The 18699-nt window shown below is 45.6% G+C and overlaps 1 protein-coding gene across 23 annotated transcripts in view; it reads left to right on the top strand.

The window, feature by feature from the left end:
• Positions 1–18699, top strand: part of MAST3 (microtubule associated serine/threonine kinase 3) — an 88188-nt gene that overhangs the window by 14861 nt on the left and 54628 nt on the right. For 21 of the 23 annotated variants that reach the window (XM_051972363.1, XM_051972359.1, XM_051972353.1 and 18 more), the window contains exons 1-2: positions 2000–2265; positions 2851–2940. The exons of 1 other annotated variant lie outside the window; for it this stretch is intronic. In XM_051972363.1, coding sequence (XP_051828323.1) covers positions 2219–2265; positions 2851–2940 — 137 coding nt within the window. In that variant the 5' untranslated portion in view covers positions 2000–2218. Of the gene's footprint in view, positions 1–1999; positions 2266–2850; positions 2941–18699 lie in introns of those variants that run through there. One more of the 23 variants, XM_051972367.1, reaches the window with a different exon arrangement.

Here is an 18699-nt window from a genome sequence, read left to right as displayed (position 1 = left end):
GCTCTGACATCCTGGGTTCTAAGAGCCCTTCCAGCCCTGACATCCCTGGTTCTAAGGGCCCTCCCAGCTCTGACATCCCTGGTTCTAAGGGCCCTCCCAGCTCTGACATCCCTGGTTCTAAGGGCCCTCCCAGCCCTGACATCCCTGGTTCTAAGGGCCCTCCCAGCTCTGACCTCCTGGGTTCTAAGGGCCCTCCCAGCTCTGACATGCTGGGTTCTAAGGGCCCTCCCAGCCCTGACATCCCTGGTTCTAAGGGCCCTCCCAGCTCTGACCTCCTGGGTTCTAAGGGCCCTCCCAGCTCTGACATCCCGGGTTCTAAGGGTCCTCCCAGCCCTGACATCCTGGGATCTAAGAGCCCTTCCAGCTCTGACATCCTGGGTTCTAAGGGCCTTCCCAGCTCTGACATCCTGGGTTCTAAGGGCCCTCCCAGCTCTGACATCCTGGGTTCTAAGGGCCCTCCCAGCTCTGACATCCCGGGTTCTAAGGGCCCTCCCAGCTCTGACATCCTGGGTTCTAAGGGCCCTCCCAGCCCTGACATCCTGGGTTCTAAGAGCCCTCCCAACTCTGACATCCCGGGTTCTAAGGGCCCTCCCGGCTCTCACACTGGCCTAAGGGCTGCTCGTTTCTGACATTTTGTGTCCCAGATCTCATGTTTGGGGTTCAGAGAGCAGGCCTGAGGAGCTCTCAGGAGCTGGAGAGCTGGGTCGGGGTAGGACGAGGTACGGTCTGAATGAAGAGCTCTGGGTCACCTCTGGGTTGCCTTGAGCTTGAGCAAGGTGGTGCACGGTCTGGCGTAGCAGCAGCTGGCTATTCTCCCTGATCTGGCAGGGCCTGGGAGGGGGACCAGGGCACACCTTGCTTCCTTCCCAGACCCTTGGCCTCGGGCCAGCTTGGGATGGGCCCCGGCTCCTTGAGCTTCGCCCCGGCCAGGGCTGTGGGAGGCCAATCTCTAAGGAGCGAGGTGGGGTCAGGCCTGGGAGCAGATACTGGCCGGGGGCACAGGACGCCTGGTTTCCTGCCGCGAGGCCGGCATGTTGCAGACCCAGTACCGGAGCCCAGCCTGAGCAGTAACAGCCAGGACTGGTGACCTGCCGCCTTAGCGATACCATAGGCCCAGATTTGGGGGACAAGTCATTCATGCTCCTCTCCCCCTCCCCGGGCAGCTCTGCATAAAAGCACCGGACTTTGGAATCATAAGAGAGCTGGGTCTGAACCCTGCCCTGACTCATACTAACGGGCAGCCACAGGCCGATCACAAAATCTGCTTGAGACTCAGCCTCCCCTTCTGTGAAATGGGAGGAATATTTCAGTAGCCCCTCTCTCTGAAAGGCGGCTGGGATGAAAAGCCAGCTCCGGCCGACGAAGACCCGAGTTCAGGTGCCCCTTCTGACACTGGCAGGGAGACCCTGGACTCCCGGTGCCCCAGCCACTGAGACCAGCAAGTGCTTAACTGTATTCCAATCACACAAGAAGCATCTTGTTCACCTTAAACTACCATATTAATATCAGCTGCTGTTATTAATGAGAATAGCATTCTCCTCGCGAGGAAAGTCTCGGGCCCGTGTCCCCCTCCCTCCCGTTTGCTCCTCCCTGGGACGCGTCCCTTTCTGCCCCTCCTCCCGGCTGGCTCCCTAACTCGAAGTCCCTGCTTGGGGCAATTCCCTTTTCCGCCCCGCCCCACCCATTTCTACCTATCCACCCCCCCCTTGGGGCGGGTCTCCATTCTGCCCCCATTCCCACCAAAGGGCCCCTCCCATCGCAAACCCCTCCCCGGGACAGGTCCCTATTCTGGCCAGCTCCAACCGGCATCCGGCCTCTCTTCTAAGCCCCCTCCCGGAGCAGGGCCCCCCTTCCAGCCAGACCCCATCTCCAAAGGGCCAGTTTCTCTGCTCCCGGCACGGCTTGGGGTTCCCATTGCCCAGTTGTGCACGCGGGGCGGACTCCCCGGAGGAGGTGCAAGGAGTGACGCGCGCGTAGAGGGGGCGGGTACAGCGCAGCGTGGAGGCCTCCGCCCGGCTCCGACTGAGGATCCGAGCCTAGGACCGCCCCCCACCCCATTCCCACCACCCCCACCCCATCAGCTCGCCCTTCCTCCTCCTCCCTCCTCTCTCCCTCCCTCCGCGCCGGCGGCTGTGGGGACAGGCGGACTGACAGCTCAAGAAGGAGTGAGGCTACCGGCCTTCCCTTCCTCCCCCACTCTCAGCCCCCTCCCGTGGCCATGAAATCCCGGCGGGACAAGCTGAACATCCCGGCCCTGACCTTGGAGTGAGTAGCCTGGGGGGCTATCCGGAGGCGGCGGCCCCACTTTTGAGCGAGGTGGAGCCAGTGAAGCCCCGGGCTGGAGAGAGTCGGGTGGGGAAGGGGATCCCAGAGTGCCTGGCCCCGAGCCTCTGTTTGAGGTTACTAGGTGACCGGAGCAGGGCCCCTTCTGATTGATGGGGCACAGAGAAAGTCCGTGATTCCCCCTCCTCCTGGGGAATCTCAAAGTACCTTCTCCATGATTCCATACGCCCCCAGCCTCTGTCCTCCCCGCAGATCCCGGAACCCCTGATAGAATCGGGGAGCGGGACTTCTCCCAAGGGAATCTGGGGCAATCTGAGGGACGGGATTCTGCTCCCCAGCCCTCAGCGCCCTCTCCTGCCCCTGGCCTGGGCTGAACCTCCTTCACTGCACTCCTGAGCGCCCCCTTACCCAGTAAACTGGACCAGATCCTCTGGAGGCCCAGCCTTGATGTCTCTCTTCTCCCATCTCCCATCTGCCGCTTCCCGAGCAGCCAGGATGAGGGGAGCTAGCCGCTTGGGGGTGCCTGGCTCTGGGGAAGATTCACAGGTTGTGGTCCTCTCATTGCAGTTTGTCACCAAGTAGCCAGAGCCCGACCCTGCTGAGTCCTTGCAGCCCTGCTAGCCCCTGCAGCCCATTACAGACCTTGCACCCCTGGAGGTAAGACCAGGCCAAAGAGGAAGACCTGGATTGTCTGCTGGGAGAGGGGAGGGACAGGGCACACCGAGGACTTGTCTGGAACTCAGCATCCCCTACTTTTCCCCAGGGAACCTGTTGCTTATTACCTTCAAGGGGAGGGTGTGTGTGTGTATAGGGAGGAGCACCCACTGCATCTCTGCCAGCTGCCTGATGGGTAATGCAACCTCAGCAAAGGGTGACTGTGCCTAAATCTCAAAATCTGTTCCAATGAGTATTGAAACTGGGAGGGCTCTCAGAACACAGACTGTCTGGGCCCAGGGGGAGGGGAGCCCTTAGAACACAGACTGTCTGGGCCAGGAGGGGCCTCAGAATACAGACTGTCTGAGCCAGGAGGGGCCTCAGAACACAGACTGTCTGGGCCAGGAGGGCCCTCAGAACACAGACTGTCTGGGCCAGGAGGGCCCTCAGAACACAGACTGTCTGGGCAGGAGGGCCCTCAGAACACAGACTGTCTGGGCCAGGAGGGGCCTCAGAATACAGACTGTCTGGGCCAGGAGGGCCCTCAGGACACAGACTGTCTGGGCCCAGGGGGAGGGGAGCCCTTAGAACACAGACTGTCTGGGTCAGGAGGGCCCTCAGAACACAGACTGTCTGGTCCAGGAGGGCCCTCAGGACACAGACTGTCTGGGCCCAGGGGGAGGGGAGCCCTTAGAACACAGACTGTCTGGGCCAGGCAGTCCCTTAGGACACAGAATGTCAGGGCTGGAAAGGCCCTTAGAATAGCCTGGGAGGGTCCTTAAAACAGAATTCTGAATCCAGAGGGGTCTTAGAGCGTCAGATATGGAATGGTCCTGATGCAAGGGGTGAAAGTGAGGAAATGCTTTAAAGATGAAACTTCTAATGTTGGTGTTCCAAAGTGATTCCAACTTATCTCCTATATCCAAAGCTAAGCGGAATGACTCTTAGTCATTCTTATCCTGCTCTCTAGGCCTGTTTCTGAGCCTTTGTTAAAACCATCTTCTGTGCCTGGAATGGATTCCCCATCTTGGAGCCCATCTCCTTAGGCCCTCTGCAGGTTTCACGGCTCTTCCTGGTAAAAGCGATTTCTCCCTCCTCTCCTCTCTTCTCACACTTTGACCTATGCTTCTCTTTATCTCCTTCCCAGGTCTAGATTCTAAGACCTGTGATATGCTGATTTCTACCATTGCTGAAGCTGTTTCTACCAGAGTTATTTGTGTGCTTGTCTTCTATCCCTCTCCTAATCAGACTGATGGGTAGTCATCAGAGGCAAAACCTTGGAGGGTAGGCTCTGTCTAATCTACCTTTCTGTCTCAAGCACTGGGCTTGGGGCTCTGTTACCTTCCATCTCAAGCACTGGGCTTGGGCTCTGTTACCTTTCTATCTCAAGCACTGAACGTGGGGCTCTGTTAGATAGATATATCTTTATTAGAATTTAATTTGTGGGAAGGGAGCCTGGTCACTCATTTTACAGATGAGGTCAGAAAGGGAGAATAAATCTGTCCTAAGTCCCACAGCTAAGTTGGTGGCATATTGGAACCCAGCGCTCCTGATAGCAAAACCAAGCCCTTTCTAAATATACAATATTTCTTCTCCTCTTCTTCCCCTTCTCCCTCCCCTCCTCTTCCACACACACCCTTCCCCCACCTTTTGTAAATATGAGTAGAGCTATAGACCTTCTGGTAGGGAGGACTTTTCCCTTTAATTACTTATCAGTCAATGGATAAACATTTATCCAGCTCCTGATGTGTAACAATCATTCCGCTAGGCCCTGGGTATACAACTACAAAGAAACAACTTTATTGAAAGCAAACATTTACTATGCACTATTTGCTCTACTAGGTACTTGACAAAGGCAAAAATGAAATCATCCTTACCCTCAGGGAGTTTATAGATTAATGAAGGAGACATGTGCATGTGTGCATATTATATATAATTTGTAAGTACAAGATAATTTGGGGGAGGAAAAAGCTGAGGGGAAAGTTTCCCTAGAAAGGGGGAATAAGTATTTTTATAGCTCCTGCTGATTTTTTTTAAATAAGCAATAGACACCCCACCTTGTAAATCTCAACTGGAATAGAATCAGCACCCAGTGCTTTACCACACAAATGGCATTCAAAATTTCTTCAACTGGAATTGTACTTAGGAAGCGATTGATTTCAATTTGAGGTAAACAGACAATAGCTTCAGCATTGACTGATGATGATCTGTTGAGAACACCGTGGAAGTGTTCATCCCATCTAAGATCATGTCTTTATCACTAATCAGTGAGACTCCATCAGCACTGAGTAGGTGAGATGCACCATAAATAGAGTTCGATGCATCATAAAAACGATTTGGATTGTTACTATCTGCATAAAACTTCCTTCTTCCTGAGCCAAGAATGCTACATCTCTCCGTCATTTTTGAGGGGTCCTTTTTTTGGTCCTTTGATCTCCTTCAAAATGAAAAACAACCACCTCCTACTATGTGCCAGACACCATGCTAGCCACTTTTTACAAATATCTGATTTGATACTCTTAACAATCCCATAGGGTAAATGCTATTATTGTCCCCATTTTATAGATGAAGAAACTAAGGGGCAAAACAAGGGGAAGTGTTTTGCCCAAGGAGACACAAGTAAGTGTCTTAAGGTTAGATTTTAACTTAATTCTTCCAGATTCCAAGCATAGTCTCTTTATTTGATTTCACCAGAATTGTATTCCAAGCCCCAAATAGAGAGTTGTAAAAAGGTGAAAAAGGTGAAAAAAATCTCAGAATCTGGTGAATGCCTGAGAGCATCTAAAATTTCATCAGACAGTGATGAAATACACTCTCTTCTCTTCAATCAATCAGGATGGGAAGCTGCTTTTGGGTCTGTAGGTCAGGAGAAAATGATTTATGAATGTCAGCCACTATTCAAGAAATGTTTAGGAGTCTCCTCAAGGTCCCTTCATAGCCCTTTCATGAGATTTTTTTTTTTTTTTTTGTCAAAATAATTGGGGTTAAGTGACTTGCTCAGGATCACACAATAAATGCTAATTGTCTGAGGTCAAATTTGAACTCAGGTGCTCCTGATTTCAGGGTCAATGCTTTAACCACTGTGCTATCTCACTGTCCCGTAGTCCTCCTGTTCAGGAAATAAGAGCAGGTGCTTATTCCCATTACATGGATAAGGAAGGGAAAAAGCATTTATTAACTGTACTAAATGCTTTACAAATATTATCTTATTTGATAGGAAAAAATATTTACAAATATTATCTCATTTGATATTTGATATCTTCACAACAAGCCTGAGAGGTTTTTTTTAATAGTTGAAGAAATGGAGGCAGACAGTGGTTAAATGACATACCCAGAGTTACACAGCTATTTAGTGTCTAAGGCTGCATTTGAACACAGGTTTTCCAGATTCCATCCACTGCTCCATAAGCTTGGTTGAGATTCAGAAAAGGTACTTGCTGAAGTTCATGTTGCAAGCCAGTGGCAGAATTGTAGAAATCCTACATTTTGAGCTGAAACGACTTCTCATTTTTACAAGAGAAGAAACTGAGGCTCAGGGAAGTAAATTGACCTGCCCAAGATCTAAATAATGGGAGCAGGGTTAGAATTCACATCCTCTCAACCCAAATCCAGGGTTTCTTCCAAGAAAAGAGAAGTCAGTTGTCCACAGTCACATAACTCATAAATGGAAGAGGAAGGATTTATGTTGGAGTCCCTAGTTCAGATCCTGCACTCTTTGCCATATCATCCTGTCAGAGTCAAGGTTAAGATCCTGGTCCTTTGACTCTCAGGGCCCTCGAGCCTTATCTCTGCTGGACCATCTGTGGGGTGCCTCCTGCCAGACTGGGCCATGCCCAGAATGAGACTGACCATCCCGACTGAGCCAAGCCAGAGCAGCAGCTCCAGAAGGACTTCTCTGGGAGCTATATATAAAATGAGTCCCTACCCCATCAGTCCACATAGAGTATCATAGCCTTGCTTTTAAAATGTTTTTTTTTTTTCTTGGATTTCTAAACCCTCCCAAAATGGGAGTTGGAGTTTACTGGCTAGATTTCTTTCTTAAGGACCACACTTTCAACCAAAACCACTCTCCCATTGATTGGCCACTACTGGGTCCTAGGAGACCATTTATTTGGGTCCTGATTGATTCAGATGGAATATAAATAGCAATCATTTTGCTTCAATCAGAAATCCTGAGAGTTTTCCCTTCCCAGATAGATAGATTGATTGATTGAGGGGTTTTTTTGGATTAACTAAGTGAAAAAGGCCATTCTTTGCCTCAATTGCTACCTAGTCTTAATCACTGAATGGGTGCAACCTCGGTCAAACTGCTGTGGTTGAGGATGTGGGATTGATGATGTAGAACTTAGGACTGAAAGTTGGGTTCGGTCATGTGAAGAATTCACAATGGTCATTCTCTTTAGCAAAAGGTAGATTTATTTAGGGAAGAAGATACGACAAAATGAGGGGATACAATAGACAACAGGAATGGTAAATATAAAATAGAGTGGGAGAGCATATGAAAGACAAGTTCCTCAGTGGCACTCCCAATTACCTAGTAGAAAGGGAGTACCTCATGAGGTTGGGGCATGTTCTTAGATGGAAGACTAAATTCTAAAAGGGGGTTAGCAGCCTGAAAGAGTTAGTTAGCTATAAGGAAGCTGGTTGGAGAGCATTGTGGAATTAGGGGAGATACCATATGGCATGGGGGACAGACAGGTAAAGAGACACACCACGAGACAGAGTGCCATGATGGACTCACCCAAAGGAAGGCAGCAGCCATGCGATGGCCCATAAGTAGATTTTATAGGGAAAATTTAACCTCAGAGACATGACTGGGATTTCTGACAGGGCATGGTAAGGTATCTCTTCTAATTTCAGATCTACTGAGGGGGTCTACCTATCTCAAGTCTTTCCCCACTACAATCCATTCTCTAACCAGCCACTCATGATTTTTTCCTAAGTTACAAATAAATAAATTTGTTGTTGAGGTTTTCAATGTTAGGTGTGGTTAGCAGGGGAATTGATCCCTGAGGCAGATTCTGATAGAGATCAATTTAGCTCCATGATCCTATCTTCTGGGGAGGTCGACCAGTCTGAAATCTAAGTTATGACAAACTCTTGAGATCCAGCCTCTGTAGAGATCTCGAGCAGACTTGAGATGGGCAGATCCCTCAGCAGAGCTGAAATCGTTCAGATGTGAAGTGATAAGAGTCTTCTCCAGAGTGGGGACAGTGTCTGAGAGAAAAGGGGGATATTCAAGAGTGTTTTAGAAGTGATGTTGACAGCCCTTGGCAACAGCTTGGAAATGGGAGAGTGGTGGGGAGAGAGATAGTGAGGAGTCCAGAATGACTCATAGGTTGGGAGCCTGAGGGTCTGAAAGGATGGTGTTGTTCTTCATAGTCATAGGGAAGATAGGAGGTGGGGAAGCTTTAGAGGGAAAGAAGAGTTCTGTTTTAGACACTGAATTTAAGATATTTACTGGACATATATAGTTTAAGATGACTAAAAGGCAGTTGGAGATGTGAATTGGGGGAGCAGAAAGATTGGGTTCAGTCATGTGAAGAATTCGTAATGGCCATTCTCTTTGGCAGGAAAGATAGATTTGATGAGAGTTGGTTCGGTTCCATGGAAGTTGATGAGATCATTAAATGAAGTCGTATAGGACAAGAGAGGGAGGACAGAGCTCTGAGAGACATCACAATTTGGAACTATGCTCTAAAGGCTGTAAAACTGTATACCCTTTGAACCAGCTGTCTCGACTGGGTCTATTTCCCAAAGAGATCATAAAAAAGAAAAAAAGGGCCCACGTGTACAAAAATGTTTGTAGCAGCACTTGTTGTATTGTCAAGGAACTAGAAATTGAGTGGATGCCCATCAGTTGGGGAATGGCTGAATAAGTTATGGTGTATGAATGTTATGGAATATTATTGTTCTGTAAGAAATGATGAGCGGGCTGATTTCAAAAAGGCCTGGAGAGACTTACATGAACTGATGCTGAATGAAGTGAGCAGAACTAAGAGAATATTATTCATAGTAACAAGATTATGTGATGAATAACTGTAATAGATTTGGCTCTTTTTCAACAATGAGGTGATTCAAGTCAATTCCAATAGGCTTGTGATGGAAAGTGCCATCTACATCCAAAGAAAGAATTATGGAGATTGAATGTGGATCAAACCATAGATTTTCATCTTTTTCTTGTTTGCTTGTTTTTTTTCCTTGTGTTTTTTTCCCTCTTGATATTTTTTTTTTTGCACAGTATGAGAAATATGGAAATATATTTAGAATTGCACAAATTTAACTTAGATTGGATTGTTTGTTGTCTTGGGGAAGGGGGAGGGAAGAAGAGGGAAAAAATGTGAACACAAGGTTTTGCAAAGGTGAATGTTTAGCTATCTTTGCATATGTAGAAAAATAAAGTACTATTAAAAATAAACTTCAGACTTTAAAAGAAGAAAAAAATAGATCAGCATGACAGGAGGTAGACTGATGTGGCCACAAGTGAGATTGTAAAGGGTTAAGAAAGTGAAAGTAGGGAAAGTGCAAGGGCATATTACAGACAGTCTTAAGCTTTTTGAAGGGCAAGAAGGGGTATAGGAGGAAGTTAGTAGGGATCCAATTAAGAGTTGGATTTGTTTGGTTTTTTTCACAACAGGGGGAGACATGTCTGCACTAGGAAATGATTAGAAGTATATATAATCAAGCAAAGCAAAGTCCCTCCCTGTCAGTGTCCAAAAGTCACATCTCATTCTGTGTCTAAGTTAAGTCTATTATCTCTGGCAAGAGCACCAGCATGGAGATCATTTCATTGATCAGAGTACTTAAGCCTTTCAAAGTTGTTTTTCTTTCTCTGTTCCATATTCTTCCTCTTCTTCCCCTTCCTCTTCCCTTTCCCCTGTCTACTGATAAGGCAACACATTGTACACTTTATTCTGCTCACTTAACTCTGCCTGGATTCATAGAGGTCTTCCCAGTTTTCTCTGAAATTGCCCATTTCATAACCTCTCACAGTGCAATAAGATTCCATTGTATTCGTATAATACAACTCATTAAACTATTCTTTAATATAGATATCCCCTTAGTTTTTTCTCTGTTTCTTCTATTCTTTTTCTTCCTCCTTTTTTTTTTTTTTTTTTTGCTACTGCAAAAAGAACTTCTATGAATGTATTTTATACATAGATTCTTTTCCTCTTTCTTTGATCTCTGCTGGAGTATATAGAATGTTAGCTAGGTGAAAGGGTATACCAATTTAGTGGCTTGAAGGCACAGTTCCAAATTGCTTTCCAGAAAGACTAGCCTCATTCATAGCTCCCCCAACAGTCCATTTTTTAATTGTCTCATTTTTTAAGATTTTTTTTAAAAAGAATTATTTTTTTAAAGAAATCTTTTTTTTTTAAAAAGAATTCTTAAAAGAGAATTCTCTGAGCAGAATTATTCCCTGGGGGCAAAAGGCTGATCTTCCCTAGACACCCTCATACCAACTCACACCCAGGTCAGTTAGTCCTTCTTTCCTTCTAATGTTCCTAGTCCTAATGTTCCTTCTGGACATTAATTCAAGAAGGCTGCTGGCAGGAAAGAAGCCGGCTTAGCTTTGGCTCTTGGTGGCCAGAAGAGGGCAGCATGTCCTAGCACACTCCAGGTAGACTTGGGGCTGTCCTGATTCTGGGGGACTTGGCAAAAAGGAAGCTTCATCCTTTAAGAAGGGGAAGAGCTAGTGAGCGCTGGAAGCCCTAATGAAGTTGCCTTTGGACAGCTCAGAGATCTAAGAAACCCAGTCCTGTTGGCAAAACCCTCTCTATCCATTTCCTCATTTGAACCTAAAAATACTGAGAAGTAGATAAGAGAGGTATTATTGTCCCCATTTTACAGATGAGGAATTGGAGGCAGAGTTGCCCGGATTAACACATTATCAGAAGAAGGAAAGAAGCATTTAAGTGCTTTGTTGTTCCTGCTTGTTCTTTATTCTCTAAGATGATCAGGATATCAGGGAGGTGGTGCAATGTTATGCAAGTGAACTGGATTTAAATGAGGGAGGGCTGTGCAAGTTACCTGCCTCACTTTCCCTTCCAGAGCCAGCTGGGCCCAGTGGTCTGTACTGATCAAGGTTATTAAGAGATGGCTCTGGATGAAGTGAGGCCTTCAACAAATCTCCGTTTGACTGAGGGCCACACCCGTTCAGTGATTAAGGCTAGATAGCATTAAGGCAAAGAATGGCTTCTTTTACCTAAGTAAAAAAATCTAAATAAATCTTGGAGGGAAGGAGGCAGAAATGATTGCTATTTACATTCACTCTGAATCAATCAGGAACCAAACCAATAACCAGCGGCCTTGGCCTGGGACCTATTGTTGGCCAACCAATGAGAATCTGAACAGTTTTGGTTTAAGGGATGGATGGTCCTTAAAAAAGAAATCTAGCCAGGAAACCTCAAGATTTCTTGGGAGGATGTATCGATCCAAAAAACAAAAGTTTTTAAGAGCATGTGTACGTAAGCGTATGGTACCCATGTGGACAGAGAGAGGGAAGGAGGAAAAGGAGAGAGGAAGGGAGTTTCCCAACTGATAATTCCAATTGGGTCCCCAGTCACTGAATGAGTGTGGTCTCAGTCCGACTGAGACCTGTTAAAGGCTTTTAACAGGGACCTTTCCCAGTCATCCTTATCTTGCTGTTGGACCCAGATGGCTCTGGAGGCGAAAGTGAGCTTTCTTAATGCCATGGTTCTCTTGGAGAATAAAGGACAAATTAGTGCTGGTTCTGTGCCAGTCACTGTATTAGGGTACTAATACAAACCCAAATACTTGTCTTCAGGGAGCTTACATTCTGAATGAGAGAGAGGCAACACACTAAAGGGAGTTGAAGGGAGGAATGAAAATGGAGGCTGCCGGATGAACTGAATTATGGGAGAAGGGAGCTGGCTGGTGGAAGTATATTTGAGTGTGAGAAGGGCTCAAGAATGTTAAGACAGCTAGTTAAGTGTCAGAGGTGAAGCTCAAATTTAGGCAGACATGTTACTTTAGATATGCAGATAGGAGCAATGTAATAATAAGAGACTTGGATCTTGGTTTTCTCTTTTGTGAAAAAAGGGAATTTATTAGATGATTTAACAAATATTTTGAAACTATATATTGTGTCCTTGACAATACGCTCAGTGCTAAGAAGAGATCATCTTTAAGGGGCCTCCAACCTTTATATTCTGCCATTCTGGGTTCTAGTTCTCACATTTTCTGTTCTAAAGGTCCTTCCAGCCCTGACATTCTGTGTTCAAGTTCGTTATGTCTTCTAAGGTCTTAGAGAGAGCGTTGGGATATAAATTTTAAAATATCAGAGCAAGAAAGGAGATAGAGAACATCTTGTGTAATCCCCTCATTTTAAAGATACGAAAATAGAGGCAATGATTTGCCCATACTGAATCAGTGGTAGAGCTGAGACTAAAACCCAGACCTGGTGCCTTCTATTTGGGTCTCTATGGGCTCAGTTGCTAGCCAGACATTTCAGAATAGCCTCTTCCACAGTCCAGAGGGCAAAATTCCCTGGATTCTCTCTAACCCTGTGTGTTTCTGAAGGCTGGTCCAGGTTCCCTGCAGCCACTTCTTCGGGACTGGCAAGTGAGGCAGGACATTGGACTGATGCTATTCCAAACATGCTTAACTTCTCTGGGTGTCATTTTCCACACCCTGAAAATGAGAAGTTTGGAGTAATGACTTGGGATCCTGATAATAGAATCATACATGCTGGGATGGAAGGGAATTTAAAAGGCCATTTAGTCTAACTCCCTCATTTTACAGATGGAGAAGTTGAGACCCACAGAGCTCAATGACCTGTCCAAGATGACCTATGTAGTATGTGACAGGATTTGATCTCAAGTCCCCTGACTCCAAAACTCAGGCTCTTTCCTAATTTTTTGGGGGTTGACTTCATACCATCCCTCTAATTCTACATAGACTCTTATACCATCCTGTGATTTGCTAGAATATCGGTCTGGGCCTTCAGAACCCAATGGGATTTCAGAAAAACTAGCTGTCCTTCAGTGAGTGTCACTTCCATTATTGGTACAAGTTTGAAAATCTGTTCCTAAGCCTGGTACTTCCAGCTTCCCCAGCCCAGATGATCCTTCAGGTCAGGGCTGGTTGGTACCTGCCAGCCCTGGGGGGAGAAAAAAAGACAAATGTAGCCAGCTATCTTATCTCCTAGTAATGGTGGCTATTTCTAAAGTGCCTTATAATCATATAAGCCTCTGAACATCTCTGAGAAAGAGACAGGGAAGGGCAAATTATGTCCATTTTGAAAACTGGGAAAGTAAAATTCTTCTTAAAGTCAGTCAACCAGCAAACATCTGTTAAGTACTTACAGCATGAAAGGAAGTGCACCAAATGCCAGGGGTACAAAGAGAGACAAAAAACAGTTCTTGCCCTCAGAAAATTTACATTGTAATGTGAGAGGTAACATGAAAATAATGAGTATAGACCAAGTAGATGGAAAATGACCAGAAAGAGAAAGTGATTTCCTGAAAACTGCCCAGTGGTGATGCTGGGATTATCTTCTTTAGGTCCAGTGCCCCCAAGGAGCCTGAGAGACTATCTAATCCATCCTCCAAGGGATTTTTGTGATAGCATCTCCAAGAAATAGTCTGCTTTAAGCTCTCCAGTGTTAGGATGCTCCCATTCAATTAATCAACAATTAATAATTGTCATGCACATACTATCTGTCAATCCCTAAATATTTATTAGGCACTTATCATATGCTAGACGAATGGAAAAATAAAGAAACATTAGTTTTTTTTTTTTTATTAAAGCTTTTTCAACATTGATCCTTGCAAAACCTGTGTTCCAAATTTCCCCTTCTTCCCCCATCCCCTCCCCTAGATGGCAAGTAATCCAATATATGTTAAACATTTTAAAATATATGTTAAATCTAATATATGCATACATATTTATACAATTATCTTGCTGCACAAGAAAATTATATCAAAAAGGAAAAAAATGAGAAAGAAAACAAAATGAAAGCAAACAACAAAAAGAGTGAGAATGTTATGTTATGATAAATACTCAGTTCCCACTATCCTCTCTCTGGGTGTAAAATGGCTCTCTTCACCATCACGAGATCATTGAAACTGGCCACAATCATCTCGTTGTTGGAAAGAGCCACTTCCATCAGAATTGATCATTTTATAATCTTATTGTTGTTGTGTACAATGATCTCCTGGTTCTGCTCATTTCACTTAGCATCAGTTCATGTAAGTCTCTCCAGGCCTGTCGGAAATCATCCTGCTGATCGTTTCTTATAGAACAATAATATTCCATAACATTCATAGACCATAACTTATTGATAAAGAAAAATTAAATTGCCTCTGCCTTCAAGGAGCTTATAGTCTTGGGAAAAATAATGGGTACATACATGCTGTTACAAAATATATAATAAAGAAAATAAAAGGTAATTTGATGGGGGAAGATGCTAGCAACTGAGGGATTTGGAAAGATTTCCTATAGAAAATGGAGCTTTCAGTGAGCAATGAAGGAAATTGAAGATTTTAAAGAGCAGAGGTGAGGAGGGAGTGTATAGGGCAGCATAGGCAAATGCAAAGAGGAGTTTGGAGATGGGGATTAATGGATGAGGAACCACAAATGAGTCGGCCTGCCTGGGCCAAATGTTAAGGGGGATTTCTGATTTCTGTCAATTATATAACATAAGTCTGGGAAGGTAACCTCGAGAGGGATTTTTGAAGAGATGTAAATGTCAGAAATAAGGATTTGTAGGTATACCTAGAAGCAATAGAGAGCCACTGAAATTTATTGAGCAGGGATACTTTAGGGTTGTTACATGAACAATTGTTTGGAGAATACGCCGGAGAAAGAGACTTGTGACAGGGAAACCAATAGAGAGACTGTTGCAGGAGTCCAGGACAAAGGGGATGAGGGGCTAAAATAGGGTGATGGCCATGTGAATGGAGAAGAGTATGGAACTGACAAGATAGCATCTGATTGGAGGAGGGGAGCAAGGAACTGAAGATTCTGAGGTTTTGAACTCAACTGCCTGGAAGGGTGTTGGCAACCTTGACCAAAATAGGGAAGTTCAGAAGAGTTTGGTTTTGAACAAGACAGCCCATAACTTAGTGGGGCAGCTGTGATTGTTAGTACCTTCTCTCCTATGAGGAAGTGATAGGTGTGGACTGAAGAATTCAGTAGAATTAAGCATAGAACAAAGCAAGTTTGAGCTAAGGCCCATCAAACATAGTTCATAGACCCTCAAAGCTGGCAGGGACCAAGCCTAATTTAAGGTTAGGGTCAGATGCTGTGCTAAAGTGTTGGAGTTACAAAGGATAACCCTCCCACAACCAAAAACCCATTGTCTCCTTTCTAAGGGCTCAAAATAGTATCTGGTAGAGGCAGCATGCAAACTACTATGTATAAACTAAGTGTATACAGGATAGCATTAAGAAGGTTTAGCTGAGACTGGAAGGAATCCAGGGAAGTCAGTGATAGAGAGGACAGGAAGAGAATTCTAGTCATGGGAGACTTTGAAAATGGCCAACACATATATAACATATACTAAATTGTTTACTGTCTGAGGGAGGGAGGGAGAAAATCTGAAACTCAAAATTTTATTTTAAAAAATGTTAAAAATTGTCTTTACATGTAACTGGAAAAAATAAAAATACTGTTAAAAAAAGGAAGAAAGAAAGACAATGCCCAGTGTGGATAGATGAAGTCTCTTGTTCAAAGAACAGAAAAGAAACTAGTGCTACTAGATCTAAGAGTCTATGGAGGAAAGCAAGAAGGAAGAATGGGAAGATTATAGAAGGTTTTAAAAATGAGACAGAAGGGACAGTTAAGTGGTGCAGGGGATAGAGCTTACTAAGCCTAAAGTCAGGAGGACCTGAGTTCAAATCCAGCTTCAGATACTTAGTACTTGTGTAATCCTAGGAGAAAATCACTTAACCCCAATTGCCTTCTTGGAGATCCTAGGCAGCCACTGGAGCTGATTGAGCAGGAGGGTGTATGTGGTCAGACTTGAGGAAGATTAATTTGATTACTAAGCCAAGGATGGGCTGGAATAGAGGGATGGGAGCAGGGAGATTAGCAAACTATTGTTGGAATCCAGGTGTGAGATGATTAGGGCCGGAATGGTGGCAATATCAGGAAAGGATTATATGTGGAGAGATAGCTTATGAAGGTGGGATCAACAGGACTTTGCAACTGAGTAAGAGAATGGAGATTTGAAGGTAACAAGATTTCAGGTTTGAGTGACTAGAAGGATGGGGGTGTTCTTGACCCCATCTTGGAAGAGGTTAGGCTTGAGAGAAAGGTGAGGAGTTCAGTTTGGGACAGGTTGAGGATTAGATGTCTAAGGGGCATCTAGTAAGAGATTTCCAGGAAGAAGTTGGTGATAAAAGGACTGCAGTATCATGGATGTTAGGCAGGTGTATAGAAATGATCATTGAATCAATGAGAGCTAATGAAATCAGAGATGAAATGATGCAAAGAGAGAATAAAAGAGGTCCTGGTCAGAGACTGGGGACACCCACAGTTAGCTGTGCGACCCGGAGCGGGATCCAACAAAGATAAGCAGGAGAACTAGAGAGGAGGTGATCCCTAGCATGGAAGGCTGCAGGTGGCTCCAGAAGGCTCAGGATCTAGAAAAGGCCATTGCATTTGGGAGTCAGCCCACTGGATGTTCAGTGCTGAGATCAGACTGCTCCGAGTTAAGGGAGGACGGTGGTAGGGAGAGTCTAGAATGTCAGAGCTGGGAGGGCCCTCCATCTAGGCCAGGCTCTTCACTATGAAGGTCCACAGATGGGAAGTGGTTGGCCTGTGGTTACACGGCAAGTACACGTCTGGTTGGGTGGAGCAGGAGATCCCAGGCCACTGATCTGCTGGTTTGTTGTAGGAGGGTGCTAGTGTTCTCAGCCCCTTTCCATCCCCTTTTTATGGTTCCCACGTGAACCCTCTCTCCCAAGTCATAAATACTCCCACCGTGGAGAGGACAAAGTGAAACATGGACTTGACAAAGGTGTTTTCCAACTTCCTGTTTGGTTGCTCAAGATGGGTGGAAATTGAGTAAAAGAATCCTTTTGCATCACTCTGGGCCATGTTTGAGTCACAGCTTGGGACTTTGACTAGCATCTGAAAATGAGAATGAAATCTGACTTTTAAAGAGTCACCCTTATAGTCACAGAACGCCAGAGCTGGAAAGGCCTTTCCAAATCAGAATGTCAGAGCTGAGAGGGTTCTTAACACACAAACGTCAGAGCCCTTAGGACAGATTATCCTAAAATAGACTAGATTGTCAGATTCCAAAGAACCTCAGAGGTCAACTAATCTAGAGGTTCTTAAGCTGGAGTTCTGATTAGCAAGGGTGTCTGGGGATAGATTTCAGGGGGAGTGTGTTAATTTGGATGGGAAAATATATCTTTACTTCTATATAACTGTTTTCTTTTGTAACCCTATGTATTTTATGTGTTTAAAAACATAAAAGGAGAGAATCCCTGATGCTGCCCAACCTCCTATTTTACCTACAAGTCAATGTAGGGTTCAATGTAGCCCAGTTTTGGGCTTTTCCTTTCCATACTATACTCCTTTGATTGGTGGAAAGCATTTTTTATGTATCTACTATGTACTAAGCACCTACTAAGTGCTAAATAAATGCTGGGAATACAAAAGACAGTTCCTGCCTTTAAGAAGTTCCCAGTTTAATTGGGTGCAAAGTAGTTATAAACAGAATGTAGGCAGGGTAAATTGGACCTTATCATGGGAGAGGAAGGCTTTAACATCCAACTAATCAGGAAATGCTTTCTCTAGAAGATGGGATTTTAGCTGGGACTTCTTATTGCAGTGGTGATCTAGCTCTTTGTGACTCTGCTTTTGGGATTTTCTTGGCAAAGACACGGAGTGGTTTGCTATTTCCTAGTCATTTTACAGATGAGGAAACTGAGGCAAATAGACACAGCTAGTGTCTGAGACTGGATTTAAACTCTCTTCCTGACTCTAGTCACCTTGCCGTCTGGCTAAGATTTAAGCTGACCTGGTTTTGTATGTGTTAAAGCCTGTTGGACTTCTCTTCGGGACTGTGGGTCTGGTCTCTCTGAGGCTGTGGGAGCATGGCGGGAGCTAAAGAGAGGAGGGGGAGATTACATAACTACCGTGAGAACAGCATAAGCAGGACCCAGACTGGAATCATGGGCACTATCGGCCTAAAACCCCAGGCGCTCATGGAAGCCCTCCCACAGGAAGTAAGCAGGTACCACAGTGGCCTGGGCCACTGACACTTCCCCTCTCAAAGACTGTTTCCTCTAATTTACATCCCTATTTTATAGATGAGGAAACTGAGGCTAATGTGCTGGGCAATGGTTGCATAGATCCTGAAAGAGGCCAGTGCACCTGGCCATGGCCATTGCCCGCCTCTTTCTCAATCCCCGACCGCGTCCTGAGCCAGCGCGCATTTCCAGGGTGGCTGCGCCTTGGACTGCGTGAGCCCCAGCTCCAGGAAGCTCACCCAGCAAGTTAGTGACGAGCCTGGTCCCAGGAAGGGGAAGGACTGACTCGGGCCTTGGATGAGGAGGCTCTGAGTGAGATCAGGAGTTGGCCACCCACTGGGACAGTGCAGGGTCCGCAACTGTGGGAGCTCTTCGCTGGACATCCCCAGGGCCCCAGGCAATGCTTGGGCCCTCTGTACGGGACGCTTGGTTGGCTGCTGTCGAGATAGCCAGGAGGGGGAATTGGAGGATGTGTCCGGAGCCAGGTGGAAAGGGCCCCCCATCACCTTGCCTCCCTTCACTCAGCCCCGGA

Source organism: Antechinus flavipes, chromosome 1, assembly GCF_016432865.1.
Source record: "Antechinus flavipes isolate AdamAnt ecotype Samford, QLD, Australia chromosome 1, AdamAnt_v2, whole genome shotgun sequence".
Taxonomy (NCBI): domain Eukaryota; kingdom Metazoa; phylum Chordata; class Mammalia; order Dasyuromorphia; family Dasyuridae; genus Antechinus; species Antechinus flavipes.
This window is presented reverse-complemented; position numbering and strand designations above follow the sequence as displayed.